General features: G+C 39.8%; 1 protein-coding gene across 3 annotated transcripts; it reads left to right on the top strand.

Annotated features, from left to right (window-relative positions):
- The first annotated feature begins 2,402 nt into the window (after positions 1-2,402).
- Positions 2,403-12,334, top strand: LOC114558467 (uncharacterized). Of its 3 annotated transcripts, none has more exons than XM_028582498.1 (6): positions 2,403-2,867; positions 4,500-4,865; positions 5,034-5,084; positions 8,167-8,200; positions 8,672-8,715; positions 12,268-12,334. In XM_028582498.1, exons 1-6 carry the CDS (start codon positions 2,442-2,444, stop codon positions 12,277-12,279), a joined length of 933 nt encoding a protein of 310 aa, XP_028438299.1. In that variant the 5' UTR covers positions 2,403-2,441; the 3' UTR covers positions 12,280-12,334. The 3 variants fall into 3 exon arrangements, with proteins under 3 accessions (XP_028438299.1, XP_028438298.1, XP_028438297.1); XM_028582497.1 differs by having other exon boundaries at positions 8,669-8,715; XM_028582496.1 differs by lacking the exons at positions 8,167-8,200; positions 8,672-8,715; positions 12,268-12,334 and having other exon boundaries at positions 5,034-5,347.
- The last annotated feature ends 4,419 nt before the right edge of the window (positions 12,335-16,753 follow it).

Below are 16,753 nucleotides of genomic sequence, written 5' to 3'. Positions count from 1 at the left end.
ACACACACACACACACACACACACACACACACACACACACAGACACACACACACACACACACCCACACATCAGGACGATTAGTTTTAAAAAGGAAAGTTAAGGGGGTATAGTGAATCCCAGGATGACTGGAGGGGATTTCCATTCATTCCACACCCTTAACTTTTGAATGTAACCGTCCTGAAGTGTAGGCTTTCTATTTAAGCTAACGGCTAAAAACACAAATCATTTTGCCATTTTTTATTCTTATCTAAGCTACAGGTCACTGAACCACATCTAAGCATATTTTCCATACTTTGTTGATCACTCTTCATTTAAACTAGTTAACTACAACATATTTAGTTAATATATAACCTTAGTACATCCGGGGTCTGCTAGGACCGATTCTGTTCGTTTTTTCTTGCTATCGACTGTACTCACATATTTAAAGTGATCAAGATTAACGTAAAAATTGCCCGGAGTTCTCCTTTAAGGAAAATGTCGTGGGTGGGTCTTACGCTTCCGTGACACGCGGGAATAACGGGACGGTTAAAGAAGAAAAAGACTTTATGAAACACGCAGGACCTGATCCCCGGTCTCCTGGGTGTAAGTCCTGTGTCTGACCCATCCACCCCCCCAACCTCCCTACGAGGTATTCCCCCGTACATCCTGATCAGACAGACACGTTGATCAGACAGACACGATCAGACAGACACGTTGATCAGACAGACTCGTTGATCCGACAGACACGTTGATCAGACAGACACGATCAGACAGACACGTTGATCAGACAGACACGTTGATCAGACAGACACGATCAGACAGACACGTTGATCAGACAGACTCGTTGATCAGACGTTGATCAGACAGACACGATCAGACAGACACGTTGATCAGACAGACTCGTTGATCAGACAGACACGATCAGACAGACACGATCAGACAGACTTGTTGATCAGACAGACTTGTTGATCAGACAGACTTGTTGATCAGACAGACTCATTGATCAGACAGACACGTTGATCAGACAGACACGATGATCAGACAGACACGTTGATCAGACAGACACGATGATCAGACAGACACGATCAGACAGACTTGTTGATCAGACAGACTTGTTGATCAGACAGACTTGTTGATCAGACAGACTCATTGATCAGACAGACACGTTGATCAGACAGACGTTAATAATAATGAGGGTCGGGACCGACCAACCTGTGTCCTAACCTCTCATCGTGTGACATCATCCAACGTCTAACGTCTGGGACACCTCACGACCACGATGCAGAAAGTCAGAATTTTTGGTCTTTTTCCACCTATAGTGCGACATGTTCTACGACGTGTTCCTTGACATTGACCAATAGGAAGAGAGAGTGCTCTCTGCCTCTCTGTAACCATGACGAATAGAAGGAGAGATGCTACGGCTGCTGTCTGGTGGAGGACAGACATACACAGTCCATACAATATATATCGCCCCGCTTCTAAGCATAGCACGCTATTGGGCTAACGTTAGCCTCTAGCAGTTATCGGTTTCTTTTCACTGACCAATCAGGAGCAAAGAAAACAGGCTCCACCCTCCTACAATCGCTATGGCTGCAGCTGAACACATCACGTGGGTCTGTCTGCTCCCCGATTTCAAAACAGATCATCATGGCGGCTCGTCCAGAATACAATCGCGTATTTTATAAATAGTTCACCGAAGCGTGTTACTAAAAACATTTTAAGAGAGAAAAAGGCCGTACAGCTGCTGAATCTGTCTGCATTTCAGATTAACAAAGGTCCGTTTAAAAGATTTTTGTCAGCTGTTGAGAGGTGCCGAGCTGAGCCGGTTGTGTTCAAATCCAGCAGAGTAGACTTTAAACAGGCTTTTTAATCTTTGAGACATTGTGGCACTTTGGCACATTATTTTCTTAGTAGAGAACAGCGTGTTTAGGATCCTCAAAACACGGATTAAAATACTTCAATAATCAAACAATGATCTAACAAAGTAAATGAACAATAACTAACTTTAGTCTTATATGATTTATCAGGAGTTAGGAGGAGACAGTGTTGAGATTTATAATAACATGTAAGTTTAATACTGAAAACATTTAGAGAAACATGACTAAACCTATACACACTAATATTAATAGGGATAGTGTTCCACTGTGTTGAATTTATTAGCGGTGTTTGAGCTAAACTACAAACAAACACAATATACTAAGGTCAAAAGTTTGAAAAAATTTGAATTCTTTTTTATTTCTATTTTAAAGCACTGCACTACCTCTGTGCTGTGTTATTGCACAATAACATCAAGAAATCTCTCAGAGCAAGAACCGTCCCTCCTTTGCATTCTTGAGAATGAGAAACACCGCCCACACCCTCATTCATGTAAAAGAGGAAATGATTTGGTTTCATATTTCATGTTAGTATATCTAGAGGAACCAGGCAGCAGCTCTCAGCAGATTCTAACTTTACAGCAAAGATGAAGATGTATTCATCCGTCACGTTCGCCCGAGTCAGCACCTTTGTCTCAATCATCGTGATTTTTATCTACAAGGTTGTGATTGACAGGGATTACAAGTGCGATTGTGATGGTAGCGGTCATCACAGTCTTTGGTACATGGTTGTACCATCTATAGTTTTATTTGTATTTCAATTCTGGACGATCAAATGCAGTTATAAAGGAAAGGCATGCAGATGTAACAGGAAGGGATGTGATGATAATTTGAAATATATAAGTTACCAGTTTATCAAGGCAGTTGTAGTTGGTCTGCTGTGGGTTATCTCTTTGTTAATTGATGGAGAATGGGCTGTTTGTTATTACCACAAAGACATAGCCTGCAAAGACAAAGCCACATTCAACTTTACGGAACAGGAGACCTTCTCCAATGTGAAATCAACTTCAGAGGTGAGTGTTTCTTGTTTTGTTCACATCATGTCAGTCTGTTATTCTGTTTTTTACTGTGGTCTTTCAACAGTGTATTATCTGCACACAGTATCTGTACCATGGTTATTCATCCTGGACTCATGAGTTTGTTTTTTGTGATGATCCTCTTAACATGAGTTTAAGAGTAACTTTGTTTTTGTTTTTAAATTGGATTCTACATCTCCATGTGTGTGTGTCTGAGTGTCTGATGGAACAACAATCTGTGAAACTGGTCCAGTATTAAACCAGAACCGAGCTGTAATGTAACCCTACCGGACTAATGTTCAGCAGCAGTTAGAGTCACTAAAAGTTCTGTTGTTGCTGCTGACAGACTCAGATTATTATTCTAAGTGTCTGACAACATTATGGGATGGATCCCTACAGAGATAGACCTTTTAGTTAAAGAGGAGATCCTTTTAGTTTAACATGAAACAGCCCCGAAATCACCATCACCAAACTCCACCAGACTCCATGTAAATAATCAGGACTTTTAGTGTGTATAGAGCAAGAAATATTTCCCAATTTTTGGGGGGGATTTGATATTTTGAAATAAGTAGTTGTATCAGCCCTTGGTTGGTTAAATAATGGAAGATAGTCTCTACGGATGCAGTTTTCCTTTCATCTCTGAAGATATTTTAGCACCATGAAGAAATGAACTAGCCGTCACTTACAGTCCTGATTATTTACATGGAGTCTGGTGGAGATATGCTGGCTCTATACACGCTAAAAGTCCTGATTATTTACATGGAGTCTGGTGGAGATATGCTGGCTCTATACACACTAAAAGTCCTGATTATTTACATGGAGTCTGGTGGAGATATACTGGCTCTATACACGCTAAAAGTCCTGATTATTTACATGGAGTCTGGTGGAGATATGCTGGCTCTATACACACTAAAAGTCCTGATTATTTACATGGAGTCTGGTGGAGATATGCTGGCTCTATACACACTAAAAGTCCTGATTATTTACATGGAGTCTGGTGGAGATATACTGGCTCTATACACGCTAAAAGTCCTGATTATTTACATGGAGTCTGGTGGAGATATGCTGGCTCTATACACACTAAAAGTCCTGATTATTTACATGGAGTCTGGTGTAGTTTGGTGATGGTGATTTCGGGGCTGTTTCATGTTAAACTAAAAGGATCTTACTCTTTAACTAAAAGGTCTATCTCTGTAGGGATCCATCCCATAATGTTGCTGTATCACCGCTGTTGACTTCTGCGTTCTCGCTCAATACTGGACCAATGTAAAATATTTTTGTTCCCATCAGTCACTTACACACAAAAACATGGAGAAATGTCCCTGGTTGAAAAATATAGAAGTTATTCTTTAAGGTGATAATGTTAAGCTACTAACTGGTGAACCAGAGATAACAATATAATGATATGTCTGATTTAATGAGACGACTAGAGCAGCAGCTTCCCAGTTTGAGTTTAGATTATGTAGATTAGATGTTCCAGATCAGGATGACTCTCTAACTGTAGATTTGGTCTGTGAGAAGGTCTGTTGTCTCTTGATCTCATGGTAACAGAATGACATTTTTTAAAGCTACTGCTGTTTCTCAACTTCCCTGGTGATAAAATAACCATCTTAGTTTGTCCTTTTTCAGAACGTCGGCTGGAGTCTCATCTTGGTTATCCTTGGTATGGTTTCGGGAATGAGAGTCTGGTCATGGTGTAGGGATCCAAACTACAGCAAACTGTACAAGAAACTGAAGATGAAACAGGAGGAACGTGTGCTGAAACAGATAGCAAAGGAAGATTTGAAAGAAGAACTCACACTAGATTGGGTAGAAGAAAGATCAGATGTACTAGTCAAAGCAGCAGACAACGCAGTAGACAGAGCAGCCAGAAGAGCCACAGATGCCAGAACAGCCGCAGCAGACGCAGCAGACGCAGCAGCAGCCGGACCAGCAGTCAGAGTAGCAGCCAGGGGAGACATAGACAAACAGATCGCCTTTTTATCAGGAAACAAGGTAAAAAAAAAATGTCTCTTTGTTATTTTCATCTGAATTTTAGCTGCTTGTTGTTAGTTGAGAATAATTGATAGATTTTCATTTCATACAGACATTCAGGGTTCCCAGAGGATGAATCCTATTCTATTTAATTAACTTCCACTTGAAATTGTGTTTATTTTAAAACAGGTGACTACGTTTTTGGAAAGGCTGAATGAAGGTCCATCAGCTGATCCTCAGGTGAGTCTCAGGCTATCAGGAGACGAGGTAAATAAAATGTCTCTTTGTTATTGTCATCTGAACATTCAGGGTTCCCAGAGGATGAATCCTACTAAATTAGAGAATAATAAAAAGATGGGGTGGGTGATGTAACAACAGCATTGATTATACACATGCTCATTTCATCATGGTGAGCTTCATGTTTCCCTGTTATCAGTCCACCACTTTGGTCTGAAATATCTCAGCCACACGGTACACAAAATAAGGTACAACTGGCCCAAACAAACTAGAACATGCATTTCCTGCAGAACATGTGTGTGAATGCTGAATAGCTAAATTACTAAAATTAATCTGGATCAATATCTTGTGTGGCCGGCGTGTGGCGTTACGTTTCCCCGTTGCTTTGTGCCCCTGCGCCCGGGGATCGCATCCCGCGAGTGGCGGCCTGTGCCGTTGTTGTGGCCGGCGTGTGGCGCCTCATGGATTGTAAGTTTGTATATGACCTGAAATGGTCCGTCTGTGTGTGTAAGTGTGTGTGTATGAGACGCTGCTACTTATATCCTTAAGAACTGAGTTTTGTGCTTGTTAAGTGATATTATGAAAATATGCTGTGTGCCACTGGTCCATGAGTTGTCTTGTATTGTACTGCATCTGTAATATTTGTGTCCCTGTACTATTTTTCTTTATGTGGACATAAATAAATGGTTAAAATGTGTCTCTTTGTGTGTGTGTGTGTGTGTGTCTCTGTGTGTGTGTGTGTGTGTGTGTGTGTGTGTGTGTGTGTGTGTGTGTGTGTGTGTGTGTGTGTGTGTGTGTGTGTGTGTGTGTGTGTGTGTGTGTGGTGTGTCAAGTCAAGTTACTTTATTTGTCCCCCAGTGGGGGCAATTTGTTGTGCAGCAGGTAGTATAATAAAATCACACACAATCGTACACACAATACAGAGATTGCCTACCTTGCAGGCCAATTTAAAAACATAAACAATAAATCAAGTTATCTATGGTTCTTTATAGAATTAAAAAGTAGAATGGCTGCAGGTACAAAAGAGTGTTTATTTCTATTTGTTCTGAGTTTTGGAAGTATAAAGCGTGATCCGGATGGCAACATCTGAAATTCAGCCCGTAAGGGATGAGAACTATCTGACAGGATAGATTCAACCCTTTTTAGCATCCGCTTCTGATAGAGCTCCTCCAGGCCTTTTTGCCTAGAACCTGTGATACAGCTGCTCACCTTAATTAGCCTGGAGAGGGCGTTTTTTTGTTTTACAGTAAAAGACCCATACCAGCAGATTAAGGAGAAGGTGACCACTGACTCAACAAAGGACCTATAAAAAAAGGGTCAACAGGGTCTTGTCCACATTAAACTTGGCCAGCTTTCTAAGACAATACAGGCGCTGCTGGCCTTTCTTGCAAAGCAAACTAGTATTTGGCTCGAAGCACAGCTTGTCATCAATAATGGATCCTAAATGCTTGTACTCTTTAACAACCTCTATTTCCTGACCATTTATACTAGTTTTTACATTGTTAGTGACATTATGCCTAAAGTCAATACACGTCTTTAGTCTTTGAGGCGTTCAGCTCAAGAAAGGCATTCTGGCACCATGTTACAAAGTGGTCCATGACCGGACCATGTGAAGTTTCCTTATTGTTCAGTAAGCTGACAATAACCGTATCATCAGCAAACTTGACAAAGTGTCGGTTTTAAGTCACAGAGCAGCAGTCGTTGGTGTACAGAATATAGAGGAGGGGGGAAAGAACACACCCCTGCGGTGAGCCAGTTGATGAGAGGGCCCAGTAAGAGAAGTGACCATTCACCCTCACTCGCTGAGATCTATTTGTAAGGAAGTCCAATATCCAGCCCACAAGGTTGGCCTCCAGTTGGAACTGATGCAAGAGCTTCTCAATCAACAGGTGCGGCTGAATGGTGTTAAAGGCTGAAGAAAAATCCACAAACAGTAGTCTAGCGTGGTTTTTATTTCCCTCAAGATGTTTAAGGATGAGGTTGAGTACTGTCACAGTTGCATCCTGGACTCCTCTGTTGAGTCTATATGCAAACTGTAGTGGGTCAAGGAGACTGTTCGTCCTAAATGTTTGTTCTCTTTTGATCAGCTTTTCAAAGGACTTCATCACAAGTGAAATAAGGGCTATAGGTCTGTAGTCATTTAAAATCTTTGGGCGGCTGATTTTTGCAACAGGAACTATAATAGACTGTTTCCATAAATCAGGAACCTTCTGTTGACACATCGATTGATTAAAAATATAATTAAAAATGGGGCCTAGCTGTTCTGCAAAACAGGAGAGAACACGGCTACCAATGTTGTCTGGGCCCAGACTTGTTTTGGCTTTGCAGTGTTTAAAGATGTTCACAACACTTTGTGTAGCGAAGCAGACAAGTGATTGGGACAGGGGAAGTAAGGACTGTTTTAGGCCAACAATTTCGTTGCTAAAATCATATTTATTTAGTGTGTGTGTATGTGTATGTGTGTGTGTGTCTATGTGTGTTTGTGTCTCTGTGAGTGTGTGTCTGTGTCTGTGTGTGTTTGTGTGTGTGTGTGTGTGTGTGTGTCTCTGTAAGTGTGTGTCTGTGTGTGTGTGTGTGTGTGTGTGTGTGTGTGTGGTGTGTTTGTGTGTGTGCGTGTCTCTGTGAGTGTGTGTCTGTGTGTCTGTGTGTGTGTGTGTGTGTGCATGTGTCTGTGTTATTGGCTACAACATCTAATCTATAATCATATTATGTAATATATTATTATTACAACTTTCATCACAATTGTTAACAAAAGCTGCCACAAATCAGACATTTTGGCCCCAACAATCTGAAAAAAGGCCATCAAATCCTGGAGGGACTGACTAATCAGATCTATAATCATATCTGCTCATCTGACCATCAATATCTTCATCTTCATCAGTTTCTACAGTTTTAGAGCCCAAACTGGGACAAGTAGAGCACACGTTAAGAAGCTTCATTTATTGATCACTGTTAATATAAACATATTTGTGCAGGGGTGGGGGTGGCAGTAACCGAGGAGGCAGAATAACAATAAAGAGGAGTTCTGTTTTTGTTTTTCTTTCTAAAAATCAAACTTTCCCTCATTGTATGAATCTCTCTGCAGGGGGGGGGAGGACATTCCAACCCCGGGACATCAGGTAAAGAATCATCACCTGTTGAGTTTCGTTTTGATTTTAGTATCTTTATCAGTCCGATATCTTAATAGAGCTGTCATCTATCTATCTATCTATCTATCTATCTATCTATCTATCTATCTATCTATCTATCTATCTATCTATCTATCTATCTATTTATCTATCTATCTATCTATCTATCTATTTATCTATCTATCTATCTATACATACATCTATCTAACTATCTATCTCTCTCTCTATCCATCTATCCATCTATCCATCTATATATCCATCTATCCATCCATCTATCTATCCATCTGTCTATCTATCCATCCATCTATCTATCCATCTATCCATCCATCTATCTATCCATCCATCTATCCATCTATCTATCCATCCATCTATCCATCTATCCATCCATCCATCTATCCATCTATCTATATATCTATCTATCTATCTGTCTATATATCTATCTATCTATCTATCTCTCAGCAGGACCCGGAGTAGAGATCCCTCTCCTAGCTCGAACAGGAAACCAGGTAAAGAAACGTCTCTTTGTTATTTTCATCTGAATTTTAACCGTCTTTATGGTCCAATATCTCACCAAATATTTGATAGGTTGTCATGTTCTAGAGACATTCCTGGTCCCCAGAGGATGGCTCCTACTGAGTTTGGTGATCCTCTGACTCTCTCAGACCTTTTCCCACTTCTGAACCAAAAGATCTTTATTCAGCCCAGGGTTGGAGCCAACAGTCTTCCCTAAAAACATCAGATCCTTTCCTCTCTCTCTCCCCTCTTTCCTGTCTTCAGCAACACAGTCTCACTCCCAACTCGCCAAGGAGCCCTGGCGTTAAGTTTTCAACGAAAGAGGGTTACCTGTTGCGTTATTTCATCGATGGGGAGGTCCGTCAGATAGACATTCAAAATTAAAAAATAATTTAAATAACTAAGCATGGAATATAAAATAAAAAATGCTTCTCTTTGTAAATAGTTTATTTTTTGTTTTTCACAACAGTGTAACTTAGAACAAATGCAAATTAGTCAAACAAGCCATTAGGCTAGTTCTAAACACTCATCTGTAGGTTGTTTATATAGTATATATAAGGCAAGTCAAAGTGCATAGCATGAAACCTTTTTTTTCATTATTAGTATTTTATTGTGTAAATTCTCACGTACAACGTGCACATTCTTTCACAGACGAGGAGGGGTAATTACTACATCACTTCCGCGGATGTTTTTAAACGTTATTATGGTGCATAACTTACTGGAACAAAACTGAGCAACGTGTTGTTGCTGCTGGTGACACAATCACTGACTGTATATATGTATATTGAAGCGATCCTGGTGTTAAAGATCCGCTGATCGCTGCCCGATTCTTTGAAATGAATGGCCGCGTAGCATTGGGGGATATCAGCTCTGAATGCATCTAGCTCAGATCATATCGTAATGTTCTGTATTATAGCATACTGTAATATTTCACCGGTAATAAGACCGAATTAATATTATTAAAATAAAGAAATGAATACCATGATATCACATAAATAAATGTCGATAGATATAGCGTTATAGTTTTAAAAATATAAATAAACAAAAAAGCAACCCAGCTTTGCTGGCCCAAATAGACCGAAATAATAACATTAAAAGAAATACATATAAACCATGATAATATCTCATGAATAAATGTTGATTAAAACAGCGGTTATTGGGCTAAAAATAACAATAATAAAAGTGTCACAGATTTCGAGTTAAGGGGGCGTGTTTTTTCTTTCGTCGATATCCGACGGTGAGGGATTAACATGAATGTCTATCTGACGGAACCCCATGTCGAAAAATAACGCAACGGGTACCCCTCTGTCGTTGGAACTTAACGCCAGGGGTCCTTGGCCATTTGACGAGTAGGGAGTGAGACTGTGTTGTCTTCAGCTCTTTCTTAAAGAAACATAAAATCCTATGACTACAATCTGTTGGGCAGTAACAGATAAAACAGAAGAAGATCTAAAAGAGGGGATGGATCATGTGGTCACACTTTATTTTCCGGTATATTAAAAAGACGTAATAAGCCATACTTTGTATGAAAATAGAACATAACTAGAATTAATGTTTTTCTTGGACAGAAAACAAACAGTATATACCCTAATTAAAGGCCAAACGCCTAAACTATCCTGTAATTATTACATAAATAAGATATAATAAGTCTTACTTTCTATCAAATTAGAACAAACAAGAAAGTATTTGGTCTTTATTAGAAATCGAACACAGGTAGACTCCATCTCCAAATAAATCTCAGATTATATATCTAATAGTTGGTCAATAATTATAACAGGTTGATTAATTACAGACGACACTCTGCCTAACAATAGTGATTTAATCATATATGTATTTTTACATAAGCAGTATTCGGCCACTACCCTGGAAATCCAGAGTTCTCTTGAGAGCACAATTGTAATTTGCTGAGCGAGTCCCTCTGGCATTCAGTAATGATGCTCATTAACTATGCCCTGGTAGCCGAGCTGCACCAATCACATCGCTGTATCTGATATAGGCGGGCCAGAGGCCAGCTAAACAGATGACGTCCAAGTCATTAGTAAACATTGCAAGATGGCTAAGGATGAACACCAGTTGTTTGAAATGGCTTTGGCTGCTAAAATGAACGAGTTAGACTTGGCTTTTTATCGAAAAGAGGAACAGAAGACGGCACTCCAATCGCTCATTTGCAAGAAGGGTGTTTTTGCTGTTTTGCCGACCGGATACGGCAAGAGTTTAATCTACCGGTTAGCTACGCTGGTAGCTGCTGCATTCAGAGTCCGACAGACTGTAATCTACACAGAGATCAGTAGAGGGAGCTGCTGTATCAGGTTTACCCATAGACAGTATATATATAATGGACCAACAGACCCCGGGTCTCTGGACGGAGACCACTGAAGGAACTTTCCCGGTGCTGGCTGAGTGTTACTGAGCAGCCTCCAACTGAGCTTGAAGACGTAGATGTGACGTGAGCAACGTGTCTGAAAGTGTGAAGTCTTCTGGTAGCTGTGCCAAGAGAAATCTCAATCATTCCCAATCTTACAGAGACGGAGAGTGTAGGTATATGTAAGGAGATAACATGGGCACAGGCTAATTACTGATCACTAACATGCTAGTTAACATTAGTAATTATTGCTCACTAACATGCTAGTTAACATTAGTAATTAAACTTAAACAGCTAATGTATGTCCAATCTGCCTGTGAGCTTCTCCTGTACTATACGGTAATTCCTCTACTGTGTGACAGTAAGTCTCGTGGTTATGACCCAATCGTTAGCCTATTTTTATAAAGATGTCTGCTATGGTGCCATAACATGAGATACAAGGTAATGGAGCCTTTTTTTTACATTGTCATGTTTCTTTAGAAATAAACAACGGACAAATAGAGTCTTTAAACGCTTCAGATGTAAAGTTATTCTCTGTCAAAGTGACGTCAAAATGAATGGGAGTCAGTGGAATGCTAACGGGTGGTGATGGCTTTGTAGCATCAAAATGGCGCCATCGGAGGTTTGAGTTCTGAAGCGAAGCTTACCTCCTTGGTTTTACCAGAGGCATATTTTAGAGAGAGTTTGGCCAACTAGGGAATCTAATGTTCTGAGCTATCCCATTATGCGATTGTTTCCGATGTTGTCACGTGTTTCATGGACTCCATGTTTGGTACCAACATTCATCTGATTCCCATTCACATAGTTCAGGGAATAGTGGAAAAATTTAATAAATTATTTAAAAAAATGACATAAATCACTGAAAAAATATCCAACTGTTGTGCGTTTGGCTGTAATGAAAGAGGGAAGCTGCAAAAAATTACACAGCGGGAGCTGAAGGTGAAAAGAGCAAACTGGAGGGCCAGTGACTGTACTCATTATTGTGTGAGGTAAAAGTCAATTTCTCTCTTCAACTTATGATAACAAATTACATAGGACAAATATAGTAATACCATCGTTAATGAAGTTAGCCATGCCTTATGCTAGCGTTATCTTTTTCGCTAGCACTCCATATACCTAAATGCTTGTGAAATTAGATTTGAGGTAAAATGTTATGGAAATAATGTGTCTGTTGTTTTCCCAGACACAGGACTAAAACCCCAGACCAAACATGGGACCAAACAACGGACCAAACAACGAACCAAACAACGAACCAAACAACAGACCAAACAACGGACCAAACAATGGACCAAACAACGGACCAAACAACGGACCAAACAACGAACGAAACAACAGACCAAGCAACGAACCAAACAACGAACCAAACAACGGACCAAACAACCAACCAAACAATGAACCAAACAACGGACCAATCAACGAACCAAACAACGGACCAAACAACCAACCAAACAATGAACCAAACAACAGACCAAACAACGGACCAAACAACGAACGAAACAACAGACCAAACAACCAACCAAACAATGAACCAAACAACGGACCAAACAACGAACCAAACAACGGACCAAACAACGGACCAAACAACGGACCAAACAACAGACCAAACAACGGACCAAACAACGGACCAAACAACGAACGAAACAACAGACCAAACAACGGACCAAACAACGAACCAAACAACGAACCAAACAACGGACCAAACAACCAACCAAACAATGAACCAAACAACGGACCAAACAACGAACCAAACAACGGACCAAACAACCAACCAAACAATGAACCAAACAACGGAGCACCGACGCGAGGCGTAGATGTGTAGTTTTAGGTGTGACCTCTTGTAGCGCCCCCTAGTGGCCATTGTTAGCAGAATTCGTTGGCTAGCCTCAGAGTGTCATGCCAAACAAGAACCTACATTTTTTGCGTTGAAAAAAAGAAAAGAATTTTCGTAGCTAACTCACAAATTTGTTCATAGATTATTTCCGCATTTCTGAACGGAGCAAAATTCTTTTGATAACTTTTTGTCAGCTCCGTCTGGAGATACTGTATAATGTGCCAAATTTCAAAAAAAGTCTAGAAAGGGCCGTGGCCTATATCAGGACATCCAGCTCCATTAAGGGAACTCGTGGTTGTAAATCTTTTTTTTGCTAGTGCGCCACCTAGTGGCAGAAGTGTGTCATTCGTTGTGTCCGAGGTCCCTGCAGGGTTCTGGACCACCATGGAAATGGCACTGCCCCACCATGCACGGTTTAGGCTGTAACACTTTTATCTCCCGAAAAACAATAATAATCTAAGTGATTACTATAGGGTTCCCAGACTGCTTGTAATTGGATCTGTGTTGGCTTGCATACGTGTCTTAGACCCCCTAACAAACAGCAGAGCAGCCTGCAGGTGGTGAAGCCTCCCACCACCATCAGGGTTTTCCCTCTATTTACTGTAAGAGCTTTGTTCTTTCGGTTCTATTAAGTGTGATATTAATGAAAAAATATGTAAAAAAATGTAAACGTAATCATCTTCTATTTTTCTTGAACCCTGATGGGAATATTTTCAGTGATATAGCTATTACTATGTGGGCTAAAAGAACCTTGACGTGAAGTTAAGATTTTTCATAAGCTTTGGCTAATGCAATTTCATTAAACAGTAGCTTCATTCAGCTTATGTGTGTTATGTAAATATTAGGACTGTGCTTGATTGAAGAAATTCTGAGTTGACTAAAACTCATTCAATTGTATCGACTAATGGATTACTTGATTTAATCGACAGATCTGTAAATCTGAGTTTCTCCACAAAGAGTCATGCAAAAGCACCACTTTAATTCTTGTGTTTACCAGAAATGTGCTCGTACCTTTCTTTGAAATAAGTCATTCAGCATAAAAACAGCATCAAACATGACCAATGGACTAAAGAAATCTATATATATTATATGATTTTTAGATTATTATTATTAGATGAACTGAACTCTCGTCTCGTTGGAGATGAACTGAACTCTTGGCTAGTTGGACATGAACTGAACTCTCGGCTCGTTGGAGATGAACTGAACTCTCGGCTCGTTGGAGATGAACTGAACTCTGGGCTCGTTGGAGATGAGCTGAACTCTCGGCTCGTTGGAGATGAGCTGAACTCTCGGCTCGTTGGAGATGAACTGAACTCTCGGCTGGTTGGAGATGAACTGAACTCTCGGCTCGTCGGGGATGAACTGAACTCTCGGCTCGTTGGAGATGAACTGCTCCTCGCCTGTAAAGTAGACGAGAGCAGGCGACAGCAGCCGGGACGGTGACAGTTTCTAGTCGTTTCAGCAGCCTTCAGCAGGACTAAATAAGCCAAATTGTTGCTGCTGTTGTTCTGAAAGATATTAAACATTCTGAACTTAGCAGAACCTTTCCTTGTTTGGTGTTGTCTTCATATTTGCAAAGTTAAGTGATTTAGCATTTAAATATCCATTATTATAAGCTTCAGTCTCAATTTAAAAAAGCGATTAATCGCGATTAATTACAGCAAACTGTAATTAGTTAATTTTTTTTAATTGATTGACAGCCCTAATATATATATATATATATATATATATATATATATATATATATATATATATATATATATATATATATATATATATATATATATATTTCAGTTTGTTTATTTAATTGAATTGCTGAATATTATTTGTACTTTTAAGTTGTCCTCCAGTAATATATAATACAGTTTTTTTTTGTGTGTTAAAGAATTGTCTGGGGTCAGTTATTTTAATATAGTACAAGAGGCTGCATGGGTAACAGTAGTGTGGTGTATATACTAACCCAAAATAGGTAAACCTTCATGGTAGCTACCTTAAGGAAACAAACCCAAACACCTCATCATTCCAGTATAAAGTCAATTATTGCAACTTAGGCATTCTATGGGGTTGGGGTGTTACATTACAATTTGACAGTATAAAACAATAAGGAAAGGAAAGTTTGTTCGTCAAACCCCGGGAAAAGTTATGCCTTGTGTTTTTTGGAGAACTTTACACGGCCGCAAGGAGTACCGCGGCAGCAAACAACAAAGTATAACAACACTATATTCTGCATAAAAAGGCAAGTTGGGGGGGTTGGATGGGTCTAACAAACACTGAAGAGACTGGGGTTAAAGGAGAATTCCGGTCAATTTCAACCCGTAGCTCTGTTGATTGTAAATCAGGAGTACTGTCAGTAGCGAGAAAAACGAAAACAAACGGTGCCGCCTACACCGAGTTCTCCTCCTGCTAGATTTTGCACCCAACAGTCTTAAACAAGGCTTAAACAGGGCAAGTTTAAACGTGTTTTTAGCCTCTAAACGTGTTCGAAATGCCATTACTAGTGCTTAGCCATGTGCAGTTATTCCTTACGAGGGAACACAGCGAATTTGACGGCAGTAGATGTGACAGAAAGGCATAAAAGTTGTGTTAATCCTTACCTCTGTTTATGTACTGCTTTCCGGTCAAGTCCTCAATTCGAGTGCCGATCTCATATAATCCAATAATCCAAAATGTATTTTTTCCACAAAAAAAATTATTTGCCGCGGTCCTGTCCATAGTAATGAGCATGTATCAACAGGCTGTAACCTGACACCGCAGTGAAGCAGAGCTGACCTGCAGTTCAAGAGTTCAGGAGCTCATTTGCATAGGTAACCTAGCAACGGCGGAGCCTGCCTGTCGGCAGAAGCAGCTGACAGACGGAGCTTGGAGTTAGATCAGGACTAATATGAGAAAATGGTTCTAGTTTGTGCCTTTCCAAAATTACGGCAACCAAATGAAGAGATATTTGAGCTTGAGCTTTCACCGTCTACAACCTCCGCAGCCGGGAGATTTTACCGTTATGGCTGGTTGCACTTCAGCTCCCTTGATAACATTAGCTACATGAGAGAGATTACCGTGTTTGCAGCGAACATTGACTTCACCAAAAAGGGCGTCCAGTCCCGGTATCTGAAGGAAAATGCCATTCCTAAAGCAAAAAGACCAGCTGCAGACAAATTGGAAGTAACGTCTTTATGATTTATAGTTTCCAAGGCTATTGTAATTCTCACTTTTTTTTCTGTGATGAAATGTTTCACGGTGTTGGTGAATTCTTGAAAAAACAAAACAAACACAACATGTTGTAACTCGCGTTACTGAGACCCGTGTATGATATTACCGACATGTAATTAGTAATGAGTTATATTACTGCGTTACAGCAAAAATGTATATATTACTGTAATTGCCTTACACCCAACACTGATTATGATAGATGCATCCTCAATGTTACTGTTTTGGCCATTGAGTCTGACTACAATGCTCTTTCTCCTTCTTACTTATTTAGGGGAAACCATCCAGTGACATAGAGACAGAAGGGGCTTTGGTTATTTCACTAAAGAAGTGAGGCATTTATGTATAATAAATAATAATACATTTCATTTATAGAGGGCTTTTCATCATAATCAAAGACACTTTACAGTAAAGACCAACACATATATCACATTAAAAACAGATAAGCAATAAAACCAAAACATACAACAAGCATATTTAGAAGCAATTAAAAACAATAAAAACAGTAACTATCTGGTGAGAAATGTAAGATTATTGTATGTGGAAAGCTAATCTGAAGAGGTGTGTTTTGATTAGTGTTTTGAATGTGTATTTACAACTAAAAACAAATGTACCTAAGCTAGACAGAGTCACGAAA

This window comes from Perca flavescens, chromosome 7 (genome assembly GCF_004354835.1).
Source record: "Perca flavescens isolate YP-PL-M2 chromosome 7, PFLA_1.0, whole genome shotgun sequence".
NCBI lineage: Eukaryota > Metazoa > Chordata > Actinopteri > Perciformes > Percidae > Perca > Perca flavescens.
Note: the sequence above shows the minus strand (reverse complement) of the source record. Positions and strands in the feature narration are given on the sequence as shown.